The sequence below is a fragment of the Opisthocomus hoazin genome, chromosome 27, assembly GCF_030867145.1.
Source record: "Opisthocomus hoazin isolate bOpiHoa1 chromosome 27, bOpiHoa1.hap1, whole genome shotgun sequence".
Classification (NCBI taxonomy): domain Eukaryota; kingdom Metazoa; phylum Chordata; class Aves; order Opisthocomiformes; family Opisthocomidae; genus Opisthocomus; species Opisthocomus hoazin.
This window is the reverse complement of record NC_134440.1, coordinates 4,739,094-4,754,160: the sequence shown is the minus strand read 5'-3', so window position 1 is coordinate 4,754,160 and position 15,067 is coordinate 4,739,094. Positions and strand designations below refer to the sequence as shown.

The 15,067-nt window shown below is 43.7% G+C and overlaps 1 protein-coding gene across 3 annotated transcripts in view; it reads left to right on the top strand.

Annotated features, from left to right (window-relative positions):
• The window catches only part of KDM4B (lysine demethylase 4B), a 98,031-nt gene that overhangs the window by 64,466 nt on the left and 18,498 nt on the right, over positions 1 to 15,067 (top strand). Inside the window, exons 10-13 of one of the 3 annotated variants that reach the window (XM_075444180.1) lie at positions 177 to 209; positions 4,313 to 4,482; positions 9,895 to 10,397; positions 11,905 to 12,025. In XM_075444180.1, coding sequence (XP_075300295.1) covers positions 177 to 209; positions 4,313 to 4,482; positions 9,895 to 10,397; positions 11,905 to 12,025 — 827 coding nt within the window. Of the gene's footprint in view, positions 1 to 176; positions 210 to 4,312; positions 4,483 to 9,894; positions 10,413 to 11,904; positions 12,026 to 15,067 lie in introns of all 3 variants that reach the window. The other 2 variants (XM_075444179.1, XM_075444181.1) reach the window with 2 other exon arrangements.

Genomic DNA, 15,067 nt, shown 5'->3' with positions numbered 1-15,067 from the left:
AAAGCAGGAGGAAAAAAGACCCCATCAATTGCAAAAGGGATTTTATGCATGCCTTTCTGTGCTTCCTTTGATCTCTGTATTAATTTTCTACAAGTCTGTGGGTTTTGTGTGTTACAGCATGCTGGAATGGACAATTTGGCATGCTAACCTTTTACTGTTGGAATCTTGCTTTATAGGATAGGAGATGAGGAAGAGGACAACAAACACCGGTATGTGACTTCCCTCATCAACTTAAATGACTTCATTCTTTTTCCTGTCAAGTTTCTTAAAATAGTAACTCTGAAAGTGTTTTCCTTTTTCAGTTAGTTTTTTCATGCCTGCTTCCTTGAAAGGGCACAAAAAGTCTTTGGGCATCGAGGTTTCTCAGACTTCATCTTGGTTTTGTGTCATTTTCCGAGATCTCCTCTTGCATCGTTAGAGAACCTCAGCTATCCCATGCCTGTTCTGGTTTTCCATTCTGAAATGTGCAGTTAATCCACTGAATTAGTAGTGATGTGTAATAATGAACTGGTTGTGGATAAAGCCAGCTGGTCGCTGAAGCAGACGGTTAATAAAAAGCTGCTGCTGTCTCAGAAAGCAGACTTGAACCAGAGTGGTTCAGACATGGGCTGCTGATGGGAGAACTTTCCTTCCTCATTGAGCTCACTCGAGGAATAAGACTCTGTATTCTAGGAAATTGAATTATCATAGGGCTTGAATGTACTTGGATGTAAAGCCTGTGCCCTTCCATATTCTCCTTCTTTATAACATTACCCTTTTTTTAAACGTCATTCTTGTTCCTGCTTTACCTGTTACCCAGAGTGCTTGCAGGGTAGCACACAAGCTTACTTCTTCATGCTCTTATCTAGTATTTGTTGAATTTCTGGTGTGAGTGTTGGCAGTCTCTGGAAATTGTACTGCTTCATCCAGATGTAATATTCTGCTTGTAATTTCAGTTCCAATATCCCTTCTTTGAAATCCAGGAAAAAAGCTTTAAATAGACTTTAGGTTTCTGGAGCCATCTTTGATAGGGACTTTGAGTAACAGTTTAAAAACCATTGATCTAGTAATTTGACGATAGCAGATCTATTTAGGTATTCCATCAAAGAAGAAGAGAAGGTACTAGTGAAAGTGTCTCTTGCTGGCACTGGTCTTTATTGTCTTCCAGGAGTTTTCAGTCACCTGGTGTTGCTTTGGACTGGTGGTCCTCTGTCTAGCCATTTCTACGTGAAATGATGCGTCCATTATTTTACGGATGCTGAAATGGGATAGTGTGTTCCCCGCTAAATCCGTGCTCCAAGAGATGTAATAAATAGGGTGTTTTGGCAGATAACTGACCTCTGCAAAGTCGTTCTACTCCAGAGCAACTCTTCCTAAATTGTTTTTAGCTCTTCCTTCTATAGCGAGCTCCAAGAAAAGGGGTGTAGTCCGAGAGTCAGAAGTTGTGCTTTCTGCTCTGAGGGCAATGACTGAACTCCAGTGGGTCCCTGGACCTTTTTCTTCCACATCTGGAAACTGGGCATCTCTTTACTGCCTGTGGCTATGAAGGGTTACTCAGAGATCTGCAGTGTTTGCACAGCGTAGGATACGTATGAACACCAGGGATTATTTTCCCTCTTTGAGCCTATTGCTTAGCAGAGAAGCCTCTCACTTCACCTGAGCCTGTTGCAGAAGATCCAGGTACTTTTCTTCCTTATCTGTTCATTGTTTCCCAGATTATTTCAGTATTATCCTGAAGCAGTTTTGAAGCTGTTGAATACTGCTAAGCAGTAATCTCTCTCCTATGCTTAAGTCTTGGAAAGACATAATTTTGCTTGAAGCCTGACTTTTCTCAGCAGGATGGACTTTATTGGAAGAATGGGATTCACTTCTGCCCAAACCTCTTCACGGTTGTATCTGCTTAATTTAAGTCACTTTGTGGTCTGTTCTTCAAAGAGTACAAACACTGCTTTTTTTGTCAGCTCTCTTGGAAAACTTAGCTTTCAAACTCTGCAGGGAGACCTTCTCTGAGGTCGTTCATACTTAGTTACCTTGAAAAACTCAACTTTGTTTACTTCATGGCTTCAGAAAAAGACTCTTTTGGTCTAGCCCACAAAAAGCCCATTTCTGGGATGCGAATTCTGCCAGATACAGAACATCTTCACTTCTGGAAATGTACAGCCATCAGCTTGTTCTGGAAGCACAGTTTCTTTAAATGATGTGCTTTCTACCTCTCTGTTTTTCCACAAGTTCAGAGTGAGAAGAGACTGCAAAAAGATTTTTTTTTTTCTTCCTTAATCTACTTTGAGTATAAAGCTTTGTGATTTAATTTTTGCCTGGCATTTCTACACCATGGGAATAAACCACACACTTCACTAAAAATAGCTTGTAACACTTGATTCTGCTCCGATGCTTTCTTCACCAACTATGGAAAGTTCCAGCTGCAATGGAAAAGTCTCACAGGTTTGTCTCCTCCTCCCACCTTGCCTTTCCCCCACGGAGAAGGTGGTGTGTACGTAGGGTATGAGTGAAGAGAGAAGCTGATCCGTCTGGGTTCAGCTGGGTGTTCCTGCTACGGAATGTCTTGCAGGTGCAAAGTTAACATCTATACTTGGAGGGCTACCATATGGTTAGAGTCTAGCAGTTACAAGTTACTGTGCATATGGACCAACTTTCTTTTCTATTAATTATTCATCTCGGGTTGAATTTTTTTTCTTCCTTCTTTGTTGGTTACCTGATTTAAGGGTATAACTCCATTATACTCCAGATCTAATTAGCAGCTGAGTTTTTGGGCTCTGAGAATGGGAAGCTGAATTTCAGCTCTTCCTGCATTTTGTGCCGATGAATGGAGCGTGTCTGCGGTTTACAGCTGGTTACCTGAGGGTAGATGCAAGGGCCCGGAGCAAGGAGGCCCTATGGAAGATGCTGCTTTCAAAAAAATCTCTATGCTAAAAATGGTGTAAAAATGGCAGGTCTTTGAATTGGTCTGTTTTGAGAGCTTGTTAGACTTAAACTCAACGTTCAAGCAGCTATTTGATAGATCACTTTAAAAAATCATACTGGTTCTGGCTGGGATGGAGTTAACTGTCTTCATAGCAGCCGGTGGGGCTGTGTTTGGGATCTGTGGCTACAACACAGCTGCTGAGGCACCGATGTTCTGGCTGTTGCTGAACGGAGCTTGCGCAGTGGCAAGGCAAGGCTTCATGGTTCTCCCACTCTGTGCCCTGCCCTGTGACTAGGCTGGGGGTAGGCGAGCGATTGGGAGGGGACACAGCTGGCACAGCTGACCCAGAGTGGTTGAAGGGATATTCTATACCACCAAACGTTACGCTGAGTCGTAAAAACTGGGGTAGAGATAAAAGAAGGGGGGGTTGGCTTCCAAGGTGGCTGTTGTTTGGAGGCTGGCTGGGCATGGGTCTGCCTGTGGGAGATGGTGAGTGGATTTCCTTTGCTTATTTCTTTCTCTTTTTGTTCTTTCCTTCACCTGTTAAAACTGTCTTTGTCTTGACCTACAAGTTTTCTGGCTCTTGTTCTTCCTGTTTTCCCTCCTTGTACCACTGGGGAGATGGGGAGTGGGCGAGTGGCTGGATGGGTGCTTGGCTCCTGATACAGCTTCTAACCAAAATACGTTATCCTGACTTCTGAATTTGCATTTATCTTTGCATTGTGGCCACTGTAATCTCGTTGTCTGAGTGGCGTTGACTCTTTAGAAAGAACAGCATTGCTACTGGCTTGTTAGCGTTAGTCTGATCACATTAATATCTGCTTTTTTTAGTTAGACTTCTTCACAGGCCTTGGACCCTGTGAATTACACTACTGAAAAATCATAGACTGCCTATTGATTGTGTTATAAGCATTCATTGTACTGTGGTTTTAGAAACTGGCAGTGCTGGGTAATGTTTCGGAGCTGGGAGATGATGCTTCACAGACTTCCAGCAGTTTGACAAAGGGAGGCACGTACAAAATGAAAAGAAGTGATAGAATGGAGACAGAGGATGAAAGGAAGCTTTGTAATAAGTTTTCATCTGTATTTTGAAATACAAGCAAAATAGATTTAAAATAAAATTACAATAATTTTAACTGCAGCTTGTGAGCTGACATTAGTAACGGTGAGAAAAAGCTCTTGAAGAAACCCAGACAATTAATAGCTGCTGTGAATGAATCTTAAATGTTGTGTTATGCGAGGTTCATCTGTTTCCTTTCAGATATCTGGCTGGCCCTGTAGCTACTGTTTGCTACCTTGTTTGCTTTCCAAAGAAGATCCTTTTATTTTGTATTCAGCTTTTTAAGTCAGTGATCGGTTTATATATTGAAGGCTATTCTTTTATGTCGAATCACACTTCTGTGCTTCTAGGTCTCACAGGAAAAGAAGTCAACCCAGACGACACAAAACAGAGGATCAGAAGTCGCTTGGGGATGTCATGGCTATGGAAACTGCCTTGGAAGATGTGAAAGTGAAAGAAGAGCTGAAAAGAGGGCCAGATCTCGAGGAAGAGGAGAGAAGCAAAGTGATTGAGGGAGAAGGTGAGGGCCCTGCTCACTGGTGGCAGAGCGCTTCAGTGAAGAACTGGGGCAAGCTATCTCTCTAAAACACATTTGTAAATTGCCTGCTGTTGTTTATTTCTGCTGAAATATCAGCGGAGTCTTTCCCAATATTAAATCTGTGCTCACTGAAATACACCATCATTTACAGCAGCAATTGATTTTTCCTGCTATTTAAGGATCCAGTCCAAATAGCTTTCTTGGCAGGGCTTGAAATTTCTGCCAAAACTACTACAGGTTTGTAAAAATACATATTAGGGGAGGAATGTTTTTAAATATTTCATAGAGAAACAAATAAATACATTTTGTGTCCTACTCTGAAAAGGAAAGATTTGTGCACTCCCTTGTGCAATGAATCTTTTCCCCTTTCCCTTCCTTCCTCCTGGTTTCTGACAGACTGAGTAAAGTCAGCCTTAGGTTGTGTGGGATCCACAGCTGCTGCAGTTGCAAGTTGCAGGTTTGGTTTTCTTCAAGTCCAGCTGGAGGAGGGGGGCTTTTTAGCTTTCTTTGCATGGTTGAAGTTAATACCAGTCCATGACAACTCCCAGTCCTTTATGAGTTCTTCTGCCTGTGGTTCGTCCAAAGGCCTGACCTCAGCCATCTTGCTGGAGGCTCTTTTTGTGATAACTTTCTTGGCTGTGTATGGAAGGCTGCAGTTCTTGCTGGGAGTAGGCTGTTTTTTTCCCCCCCTGCCGATGTGTGTGGTGAAGTGGTTGATGTCTCTGATGCACTCTCTCTGTGACGCACTCTCGAGCATTTCATAACCACTAGTGAATTCATTTTCATATATTGTATACATGCATTATTTTTTTAGCATTTGGAGAAAACTGAGGCTGCCAACCGTTTAGAGAACTTTGATAATGATCTTAAAGGAAATCTGTGGAAGCTCTGGGAAAAGAATTGAAGTCTTTGTTCGGTTCCAGGGTCTCTTAGCTAGACAGTCTATTTTCTCTTTTCACAGGAAATACGGAGCTTGAAAATCGTTGTACAGTGCAGGAGCAGCACAGTGCAGATAGTTAATTTCTATTGCTCTCAGCTTGAAAGTGTCAGCAGTGTGTTAAATTGAACGCTCTTAGCTCTTGTACAAGTTTAACAGTTGATGCTTGTAATAAATGGCCCGAAAAAGCTGATATCCCTTTGGAGACAAGAGATAAGTGACAAGGACAGATCCGAGACCCTTAGAATGGCAGAGGAACAACAAAAACTCTGTTCTAGCCGAAGAGGTTCCAAATCATGCTTTTAGACTACACGTTACGAGCTCTTTAACTGTTAGCACAGGAGAGGAAAAACTGATTTTCAGCGCCATTGCAGAAAGCGTCACTAGAACTAGGCTGTTTGCTGTGCAGTTTCTGAGGGGTCTGGTGCTCAGCGTGGCTGTTAGCAAATATAAAAGTTTCTTAATGCAAGAGAGCGATGAAATAGCACTGGGTTCTCTAGTTTTCTACATCCTACTGTCTGCATTACCTCTCACAAGTGTCTGACAGTTTCATCTTGGAAAAGAACATAGCATCTGTTGGGCTGGCCCTGCTCATGGCAGTTTAGCTGCCCCCCTCCTTCGCTTCCTTTTTCTTTTCCTCTGGTTTGAATTTGGCTTTTGATTTTCTACTTACACCAGAGAAGACCTTGAGAAGGAGGAAGAATGAGGTTTCAAAGTTGGTAGTTTCAAAGTAGGTCCTGTTCTTCACGTTGCTTGTTTGGACTAGCTGAGTATTAATAACTTGAGGTTTTCAGGCTTTCTGACCCAGATACTTTAAGGTGTTTTCGTTGTTTTTTATGACTCAGCTCTTGTATTCATAATTTATTATGTTGCTATTAATGCATTTGGAATTCCTAGCAGTTTGTCTTGGGACTTGAAATTTGAAAGGAAAGTCTTTAAGCTCTGCTATTCTCTGAGTGTGCTAAGCAGCATAAATACATCCCCTGAGCCCGCAGGTGTTCCCTGCTGTGCTGTGCCTGTGAAGAGTCCTGCGGACTCAGGCTACAAACTGTGTATCTTACAACAGGGTTCTTTTTTCTTTTTCATAGTGTGACAAGAAGCAATGAGATGCCTAGCTACAAAATAGTTACGTGTTATTTTCCACCACGTTTCATTAAATGGCATTCCCGCATATCCTCTTGAGTGTTGCAATTGTAAACTAAGCATGTAATTACGTGAAGTAATACTGTGATCCAGATGCCAGTAAACCAGAACTGCAAACTTTTCTGCTATTATCTGTATGTAAATAGCAAGCTGGTGCATAACTGATTTTTAGATCACCATTTGTTACGTGAGGGTTTTACTTCAGGCAAGTTCTCAAGAACTGGCCAACTGTCAAGTTGTGGCTCGTTTCTCGTTGATTTTTCTCCAGCGTTGCTTCAGCTGGCGATGTGAAGTCATTAAGAGATGAGGCTGTTTAATGGGACGGAAGGATTATCGTGAAACAATGTCATAGCACAAGAGTTGGTGCTGGAGACTTTGATCGTGTAGAAAAAATAGAGCCTTTTCAGAAATCTGCTGGTAGTCAGTGAGACCATCTACACGTTTGTAGCATGTGCTGTATGAAGCTCGCGTAACAACTGAGCAGACACATCTAGAAGCAAGCAGAAGGTGTTTTCTACCACTTTTGATTTCTGCTCTTGTATCAGTCACGTTCGCATGTTCTGTTGGCCTAAGCGATGTACAGGATGTGAACGCTGGGCGTGTAGGGATTGCTGTGGGGTGATTTCCTCTTCCGAGGAGTAAGTAATGCTGTTTAAGTGACATCGTGAACTTGGTGTTTAGGAGGCACTTCGGGATGGTGGAACAGTTCTTGCAATTACTTCATCTGCCGCACAGTTTCCCACATGGATTGAAGAAAAACCCTTGAGTGCGACTATTACACAAGCACAGACAGCTTCTGGAAGGATGCAGTGCTGTGTTAGACTGCTTTTTCCTGTGTTTAGTTTCATCTTATCTGTGTGCTTGTGCTTCTGCTAGATTAGTAAGTCTAATTTACAGTTGCTTTTTGAGCTGTTGACAGTACAAATTATTTAACACCCCTTCTCCTCAAAGGCATTGTATACCTGCAACTTTAGTGAACTCTGTATAGTATTTCAAATTGTCTCTAGACAAGCCAGTTTTTGCACCTAGAAGAACCACTGTCATGCTACAGTTTTCCGTGTGTACAAGCTCTGCTGCTTGTGCCTTCCTTCTTCAGCAGCAGGACAGCTGATGGGCATTCCACTGCTTACCTACCGCACTGATTTGTGCCTAAAGATCCCTTTCCTTTCTGGAAGTATTCGTGATAGCCAGATAGGGACTTTGAATTTTACCTCACTTTTTCCTGGCTTCTGATTTTATTGATTCACTTGCAAACTAGTTTGTTCGTCTTAATGCAAAAACTTTTAAGCAAAGTTCTGCGTGCCAGGTGCTGTCAAATTACCTATTTAGAAGTCAATAAAGCCGGTGAGTGGCATTTGTTTTGTTGTTGGGTAGAGAATTCTCGGAGTGTATAGAGAGTAAATATAATCTGGTTTGGTTCAACTGGGGAAAAATCCAATTTGCCTTTCATTCAATATGTTTGTTTCTCTAAGGAAATTCAATATTCCTTTCTCTATGACAGAACAAACCAGTTTATCTGAGCGACTGCCCACTCAAGTACAACAATAACTATGGGGCTGGACTTGTTCGGATTTTTATAAATTAGTGTAAATAAAGTTGTCAGACTAGACTTCTGGGAAATGTCGGGGCTGAGGTATCCCCTAGAAAATTTCAGCAGGGAATTTAGCACTTGATCTTACTGTGGGGTTCTTCACCATCTCTTTTCAAACCTGTTCCTTGTGCAGGTACCTTGTTATTGTGTGATGGCTTCTCTGATTTTTCTGTTTACTAGGTTTGGCTGGTCAGCTTTGGTCTAGTCCTTCATGGAGGAGTCCTGGGTGGGTTGGGATTGGAGAAGCGTCGTTGTTAGGGTGAATGGTCTTTCTCTGTCTTTCATTGTCATCATCCCTCCTCCCCATCCTGGTAGTGGGAAAATGACCTTTTATAGCAGAGTCATCTGGTCATAGCATCTGCCAGTGAAAAACAGTCTCCTATGAAATAAATTTAGCACTGGCTTCTGTCTGTGGAGCTTCTATTATTTACTTTCCTTTGAGTGAACTGAGAACTTCATTCATGAAGTGGGGGAAGAGTTGGGCAAAGGGAACATACATCGTTTGAGGTGGAAGAAGGCAGGGTGTGAAGGCATCTCCTGTCCTAACCTAGAGACACTCGCTCAGTGGCTAGTAGGAATCTTAATTACTGCTGTAAAATGAGAGTGTGTGGATCCTTTAACAGAGTTATGTTGGGAAGACAGGTGGGGAAGACTCGCATGGGTTGTTGCTGCCTCTGGTAAAAATATTGAGACATCTGTCTGTTCAAGAAGTGGGTTTTGTTGTCACAGCCATGTGAGAGACCCGCAGTGCTGTGCGAAGAAGATGAATGACAGTACACTGGGAGAAACAAGGACAAATGGAGCGAGTGTTGGGAAAGGGTGTCTCGGTAACCAGTGCCGGCGTGGTGTCTGTAATAGGCTTAGGCCAATGCTGTGCTTGATTTATGCTTTACAGGCATCTTTTTAAAAGGCCTTACAGCAGAGATCTCTTGGTAATAATGATTCAGGTATCTGTGTTCAATTCTTCATTTCCTAGGGCTGTTGAATGCATCGGCACATGGTAATACTCCATAAGAGCTATGCTTGCACATAGAGGGAGCAGTAAATACAGAACAGTGGTCTCCAAACTGTTTTGATTGCTCAGCCCTATTGGCAAGAAATTTTGATCACCCCCCCACCCCCGACGTGTATTTATTTATTTATAAAATCTATACACATATTAGAGTACTAATATATTATGTACATTGTAAAACATACACAAAAAAGATAAATTTTAAAAAGGACGACATAAAGATAAAATACTATTTTAAAGATCTATTTTACTTTATTTATGAATAGTACAAAAATGTTTTCTTCCTGCACTCCAGTGGATGGTTCTGCACACCCCACTTTGGGAGACTGCTGATACAGCAAATGTGAAACACAGAGCCAGGGCTAATGTAATATATGATATGTTTTCTGGCACGCTGTCCGATTTCTCAGGGGTTAAGATATTTACCCTCCAGGCAACATTTGTTTTGGCAGACTTTCTGTTCCAGTGAAGAATTAAATAGCCCATAGAAATGACACAAGTCTTTTATTTCTAAAGGGGACTTCTCCAAGTCAGTGCTGAGGTAGAGCTGAGGATGTCTACAGCTTTCAGCCTGCTGCTTAGAAGGGAACACCACCACCATAATGTCATATGTTAGCCCAGCACGGAGCTTTTGGATGAAAGGAGAAAAAATACTAAATGCCTAGAAATCTTGGCCTGTGAAGCTAAATGTTGCCTATTGCCTTGAAACAGGTGACTGCAAAGTCAAGGCCCGTCCTCCGAAAGTGAAAGGCGAGAGGAAGAGGAAGCACCTCTTCCACCAACACCAGCACCCCCTGCAAGCGCCTCAGCCTCCTCTGCAGCTGCCGCCGCCGCCGCTGCCACCACCACCTGCCCCGCAGCAGCAGCTGGCAGAGGACGAGGCACCAGTGGCACGGCCACCGCTACCCCCAGCACTACCCACATTGTCCACAGCAGAAGAGAGCTTGCCCCCAGCTCCCCTGGACATTATCCAGCCCTCAGAGGCACCAGCTGAGGAGGATGACTTTAAACCTCGGCCGATCATTCCCATGCTTTATGTGGTTCCGCGGACCAAAAAGACGGTGTTTGAGAAGGAGCCCATGTCCTGCCAGCAGGTGTTTGAGCAGTTTGCCACGCAGAAGAGTCCAGGCTGGCAGGAGGAGCCAGTCCCGATGGAAATCTCTGTGAAGGAGGAGGAGAATGCGGAAGCAGAAAACACCGAGGTCGCTGCGGAGGTCAGTGATGTACAGGTATGCGTGACATGACTATAAGATTTGCTAGTTTTAAGCAAAAAGTTGAGGACTAAACTTGGAACGAGAGGAGTCCTGAATTGTGCCTGAGCCTCCAGTGGAATAGTGCCGTGCTGGAGAGCCACAGAGTGCTTTTACAGGAAAAGATTGGTTGTTTTCTCACAGTTCAGTCCGTGGTTCAGTCCGTCATTGCATTGGTGCTAGCTGATTAATCAAAATTGTTATTTTCTTCAGAAGACAAAATAGGGAATATCTTTTCCTGCTACTAATAGTACAGATAATACTAAAATGATCCTCCCAAGCCCTAGGCAGGAAGACCCAGCACAAGCAAATGGCCCCTGCAGAGCAGCTCTTCCAAGAGCAGTAAAACCGAACAGTCCCAAGTGGAACTTTGATCGCACCGACGTTTCAGTAATTCTGTTCCCTTGTTTCTCAGTTCTCCAGCTGATGGCAAGTGCTTTATGCTTCCAGCTGTTGGTCTGCTATGTAGTGTTGCCTAGGGACCTTTTCTGTCATGAGATTTAGAATTGGAAAAGTTGGCAGAAAACTTTTTCATGGATACTACAGTTCATGGCACGTAATCTGTCTGGGGCATCTCTTTGCCTTGGGGAGTGCTTTCCTGAGGACAGTCTCCAAAAGGGGAAGAGGAATATGTTCAGGTGGTAGCAGCAAGTCAGAGCAATATTATGTAGCTCTGTTTTCCTGCATGATGCTACTGAAGGAGTGAAGGGAATGGCAAAGCACTATTAGAAACTGGGGGGTAGGTGGAAATGTGCGTTGCCATACCGGCATGGCACAGTTAGCGTTCCTTTGGTGTAAGTGTTGCTAAGACATAACAGCTGCAGACTAGAGAGGAAAAAACCCACTCCGATGGGCTGCCATAAGTACCTTCATCTCTGCTCACTCCTGTGCAATGTGGAATGTGCCTGGATTTTATTCTTAGTGCTATAGCACTGCTGCTGAGTCGATGTCGAGTGCAAAGTAACCGGCTGTCGTGCGTTCAGTGCCCGTCACCAAAGAGGGCTGTGAGCCCTGGTGATGAGGGTGCGTGCAGTATTTATGCTGTTGGATGGCCCACAGGGCAGTGGGTACAGTACAGTATAAATATACCTGTCATAAAATGCACTGCAATGTTCTAGTAAAATGTTTCTGGTCCTACATGCTCTGTACATATTTTTCGTGCTAGAGTTCCTAGCTGCTTATGTGATGGACCAGACTTCTCAAAGCTAATGGAGCTGGCAGGCTGGAAGCTGTTCTGATTTTAAGAAAACATTGTAGTTTACCCAGCGTCTTAAGAGATAGCATTGGCTTTATCTACTACAGTAATTGCCTTGGGAGGCTTTATTGATTGCCATTAAAAGGCAGTGAGATGTTTGCTGTGTAAATTCAAGAACTCTTTATGACAAGGATTGTGCCTCTGTTGTCCGGTCCTCTCCTTTGCTTGCCTGTGTATTTTTGGGGTTCCCATCTAGCTTGTTCTGGTTTGTTACAGACTGCTTCTGCTTTTTCAAAAATGAAGATGGAGATAAAAAAGAGTCGTCGTCATCCACTGGGCAAACCACCAACGCGCTCCCCGTTGTCAGTGGTGAAACAGGAGACCTCGAGCGATGAGGGTGAGTGCGCAAGCACTGGGAGCCTGTGTGTGTCTTCTCTGGTCTGAAAAATTGCTGAAGCCGTTAACATAACTGGATGGCCTGAAACTTTTTGTGTTACGCTTAACCGTTAGAAAATGCCGCGTGTTCACATTTTGATAACCCAGCTGGAAACAAAATTTGTCCGTGGGAGGTGTCCCTTCTCACCTCCCACCCTTTTTTCTCTCAAGAAAAATATTTTGCTGGCTGCAGAGTGAGGCAACATTTTGGGTAAAGGGAAGAAAATAGTTCACAGAAAATAACATGCTTAAAGTAAAAACTTCTTAGATATTGCATTAAAATGAGATCTGTTCACCTTGGAGGGTGGTGGAGGTTAGGTCTGCTGTTATGTGTACAGGCAAAGTTAATTCTGACTTTTTGGTTGGCTTTTCAATTCGTGTGAATGTTGGGGTCCAACTTTTCTTGGCAGATGCAGAATTGAGAATTAGAAGGTCTCTCTGTGCTTAACTGTGCATCACTGATTTTTCTTTTCCCACATTCCAGTCACTGTGAATGCCGTAACAGTCTAGAGGAAAATAAAAATAAGTCTCTTACCTCTCACTTCTGTTCTGTGGTGTAGTTTACCACTTCTGGGTCTTGCCCACGTTACAAAGTACTCGGAATATAGAAAAGTCCACAGTAAGAAGCTTTTGCATGCTGGGGCAAGTGCATGAAGGCGTAGTTGGGAGTCCCTGCTTTCAAGGTACCTAGAACTTTATATTCAAAGGGACGGTGTCCTTCCTGTTCTCTTCCCTGCAGAGAACAGATCCCCTGAAGTTAGAGAACCTTTTGTCGGAAGGGGACATGCTGTCCATGGCCCATTTCTGTGCCAAGGATGAGGTGTTTGATGTCTTGCAGGTCTGTATTGAAGTGTTGAGAGGCAGTTGAGACTAGTTACCTTGTTTTGGTGTGAGACCTTGCAGCAAGCTTTGAGCAGAAGGATCCTCGTTAAACAGATTCTTTTCACTGGTTTGACTTGTTGGAAGGTGTATGGAGACTTTGCTGGCTTTCTGTGAAAGATGGCATTTCTTGAGGGCCGATTTACAGCACTGTTGGGTAAAATCTGATCAGATTCTTCTCTTCGCCGTCAGGGAATAGAAGCAGCTCTCTGCACGGCTTGCTTTTTCAGGGCTGATGTGTACGGATGATCTGGAGGCTGCAGTGAGGAAGTGTGAGCATGCAGATTAAGGAATGCATATGCTACCCCAAGATTCAGCTGAGACAAATCGTTAGCCTTTTCTACTTGTGTGTAACTTGCTTCAGATGTAGGAGCTGTCCCCAACTGCTGTGTGTCACATAGGGTCCGTCCTGGGATGAGGGCAGGTGAGGGTAGAACAGTCCTCTCTTTTTTGCTGCCAGTCTGTCACTCTGGATTGTGGTGCTGGTTTCATTGGTTTCACTGGTATCAGAAATCTTTGACTATCTCCTGATGCGCCTTGACTAAAATTTGGAGAAACACGTGGTTTGGTTTTTGGCTCGTGTCTTAAAATGACTTTTTAAGGTGCTTGATTTCCTCAAAAGGTGAGGGTCGAGCTTGGCTTTCAAAGTAAGACGCCTTGAAAGCATCGATCTGCGTACCCGAGGTCACTGGTCTTTTTAAATTTTGTCTATGCCTTACGCGAGGTGGGGACACATAAGCGCGTGTAGCTGAACTTCAGACTGTAGAACACATCCTTGTAAATGGGTTTTGTTACGAGGGCCTGCTCTGGTCTGACCGACGCCGAACTGGCAGTCAGCGCCTGGCGTGAGCAGCGTCCTCCTCCAGGAAGGAAAGCCAAACTCACCCGCCAGCAAGGCTGTTCCTATTTATCTCCCTTTCCAGCAGAATCCTATGCGGTGTTGCGGAAAAGGCGATGGTATTAGCAATCATCGTTAGCCTATGGATACCAGCTTTAGTCCAAGATGAAAATAAAAATATAGTAAGGAAGCAAAGACACTTTTTAGGAAGTAACCCTCATTTGAAGCGTGACAGAGATGCACAGACAGTGTTCGTCATCTCAAAAAAGGTTTGATTAATTAAATATAATAAGATTTCCCACATTGTCTGGTAAATATACGTCAGATGAGTTGGAGGGAACATATAAAATCTTAGATGTTAGCTTAGCCTTTAGTGTTTTACTCAAGTTCCTTTTATGCTTTCTGATAACCAAAGAGTCTGAAAATCTTAAAAGGGAGATAGAAATGGGGAGGAGGCTTAGACTTGTTGAGAGCAGAACATTAACTGCGTATTTCCAGTAATTAACAGTGACGCAGTGAACAGTTTGGTTTGATGTGCTGGGCTCTGACGATGATGTTCCACTAAGATGTTGTTGAGTTCCCCTGGCCAAAGCTGTTCATTTGGAAACTTTGCAGATTGACAAAGCAGTGAGTGGCTTCCACTTAGTCTTGTGTGGAAAATGTCTTCAGTGCTTGTAGTGGCTCAGAATTCCTTAGTGAGGAATGGTAAGAAACTTGGAACCCCAAACTGAGCACAAGTGGACTCTGCAGTGGTTTAATCATAAAATGCCAAGGGCCTTGTAAAGGTTTCGTAAAAACAAAGAATTAGCAAACTAATTAGCACCAGCAATACCTAGCAGAGCTCTGGCGGAGGAGGTGGTGGTGAATGCAAATCGAAGGCTTAGTGGGGTGCACTTGATGGAAGTAGCTGTGAAGCAGCTGCAGAAAAGGAAGATGAAACCTTGAACCCAGGATATCTCACGGCCAAGATTTGTGTTTGCAGAAACAGGTCCGGGACGCGTTTTAGGAAGGCTGAAACAGATTTGGTGCTGGTGGTGGGAACTGGGAGCTGCCCTAAGCAAACGGGCACAAACTGCGTGCACGGCTTTCGGGGAGTGCAGTTCCCAGTTGGAGAAAGGAAAGAGGGGGTTCCTTGCACTTGCATCAGGCATTTTGAACGTGGCTTCGTTAAGAGTGCTGTAGGTGTCCACAGCTGGACAGTGGAGAGAGTTACGAAGGCAGCAAATCTAGATTCTCTTTATTCCTCGTGGCCAGTTCCATCAGGTCATCGGTGTCTCTGTCTTGTCT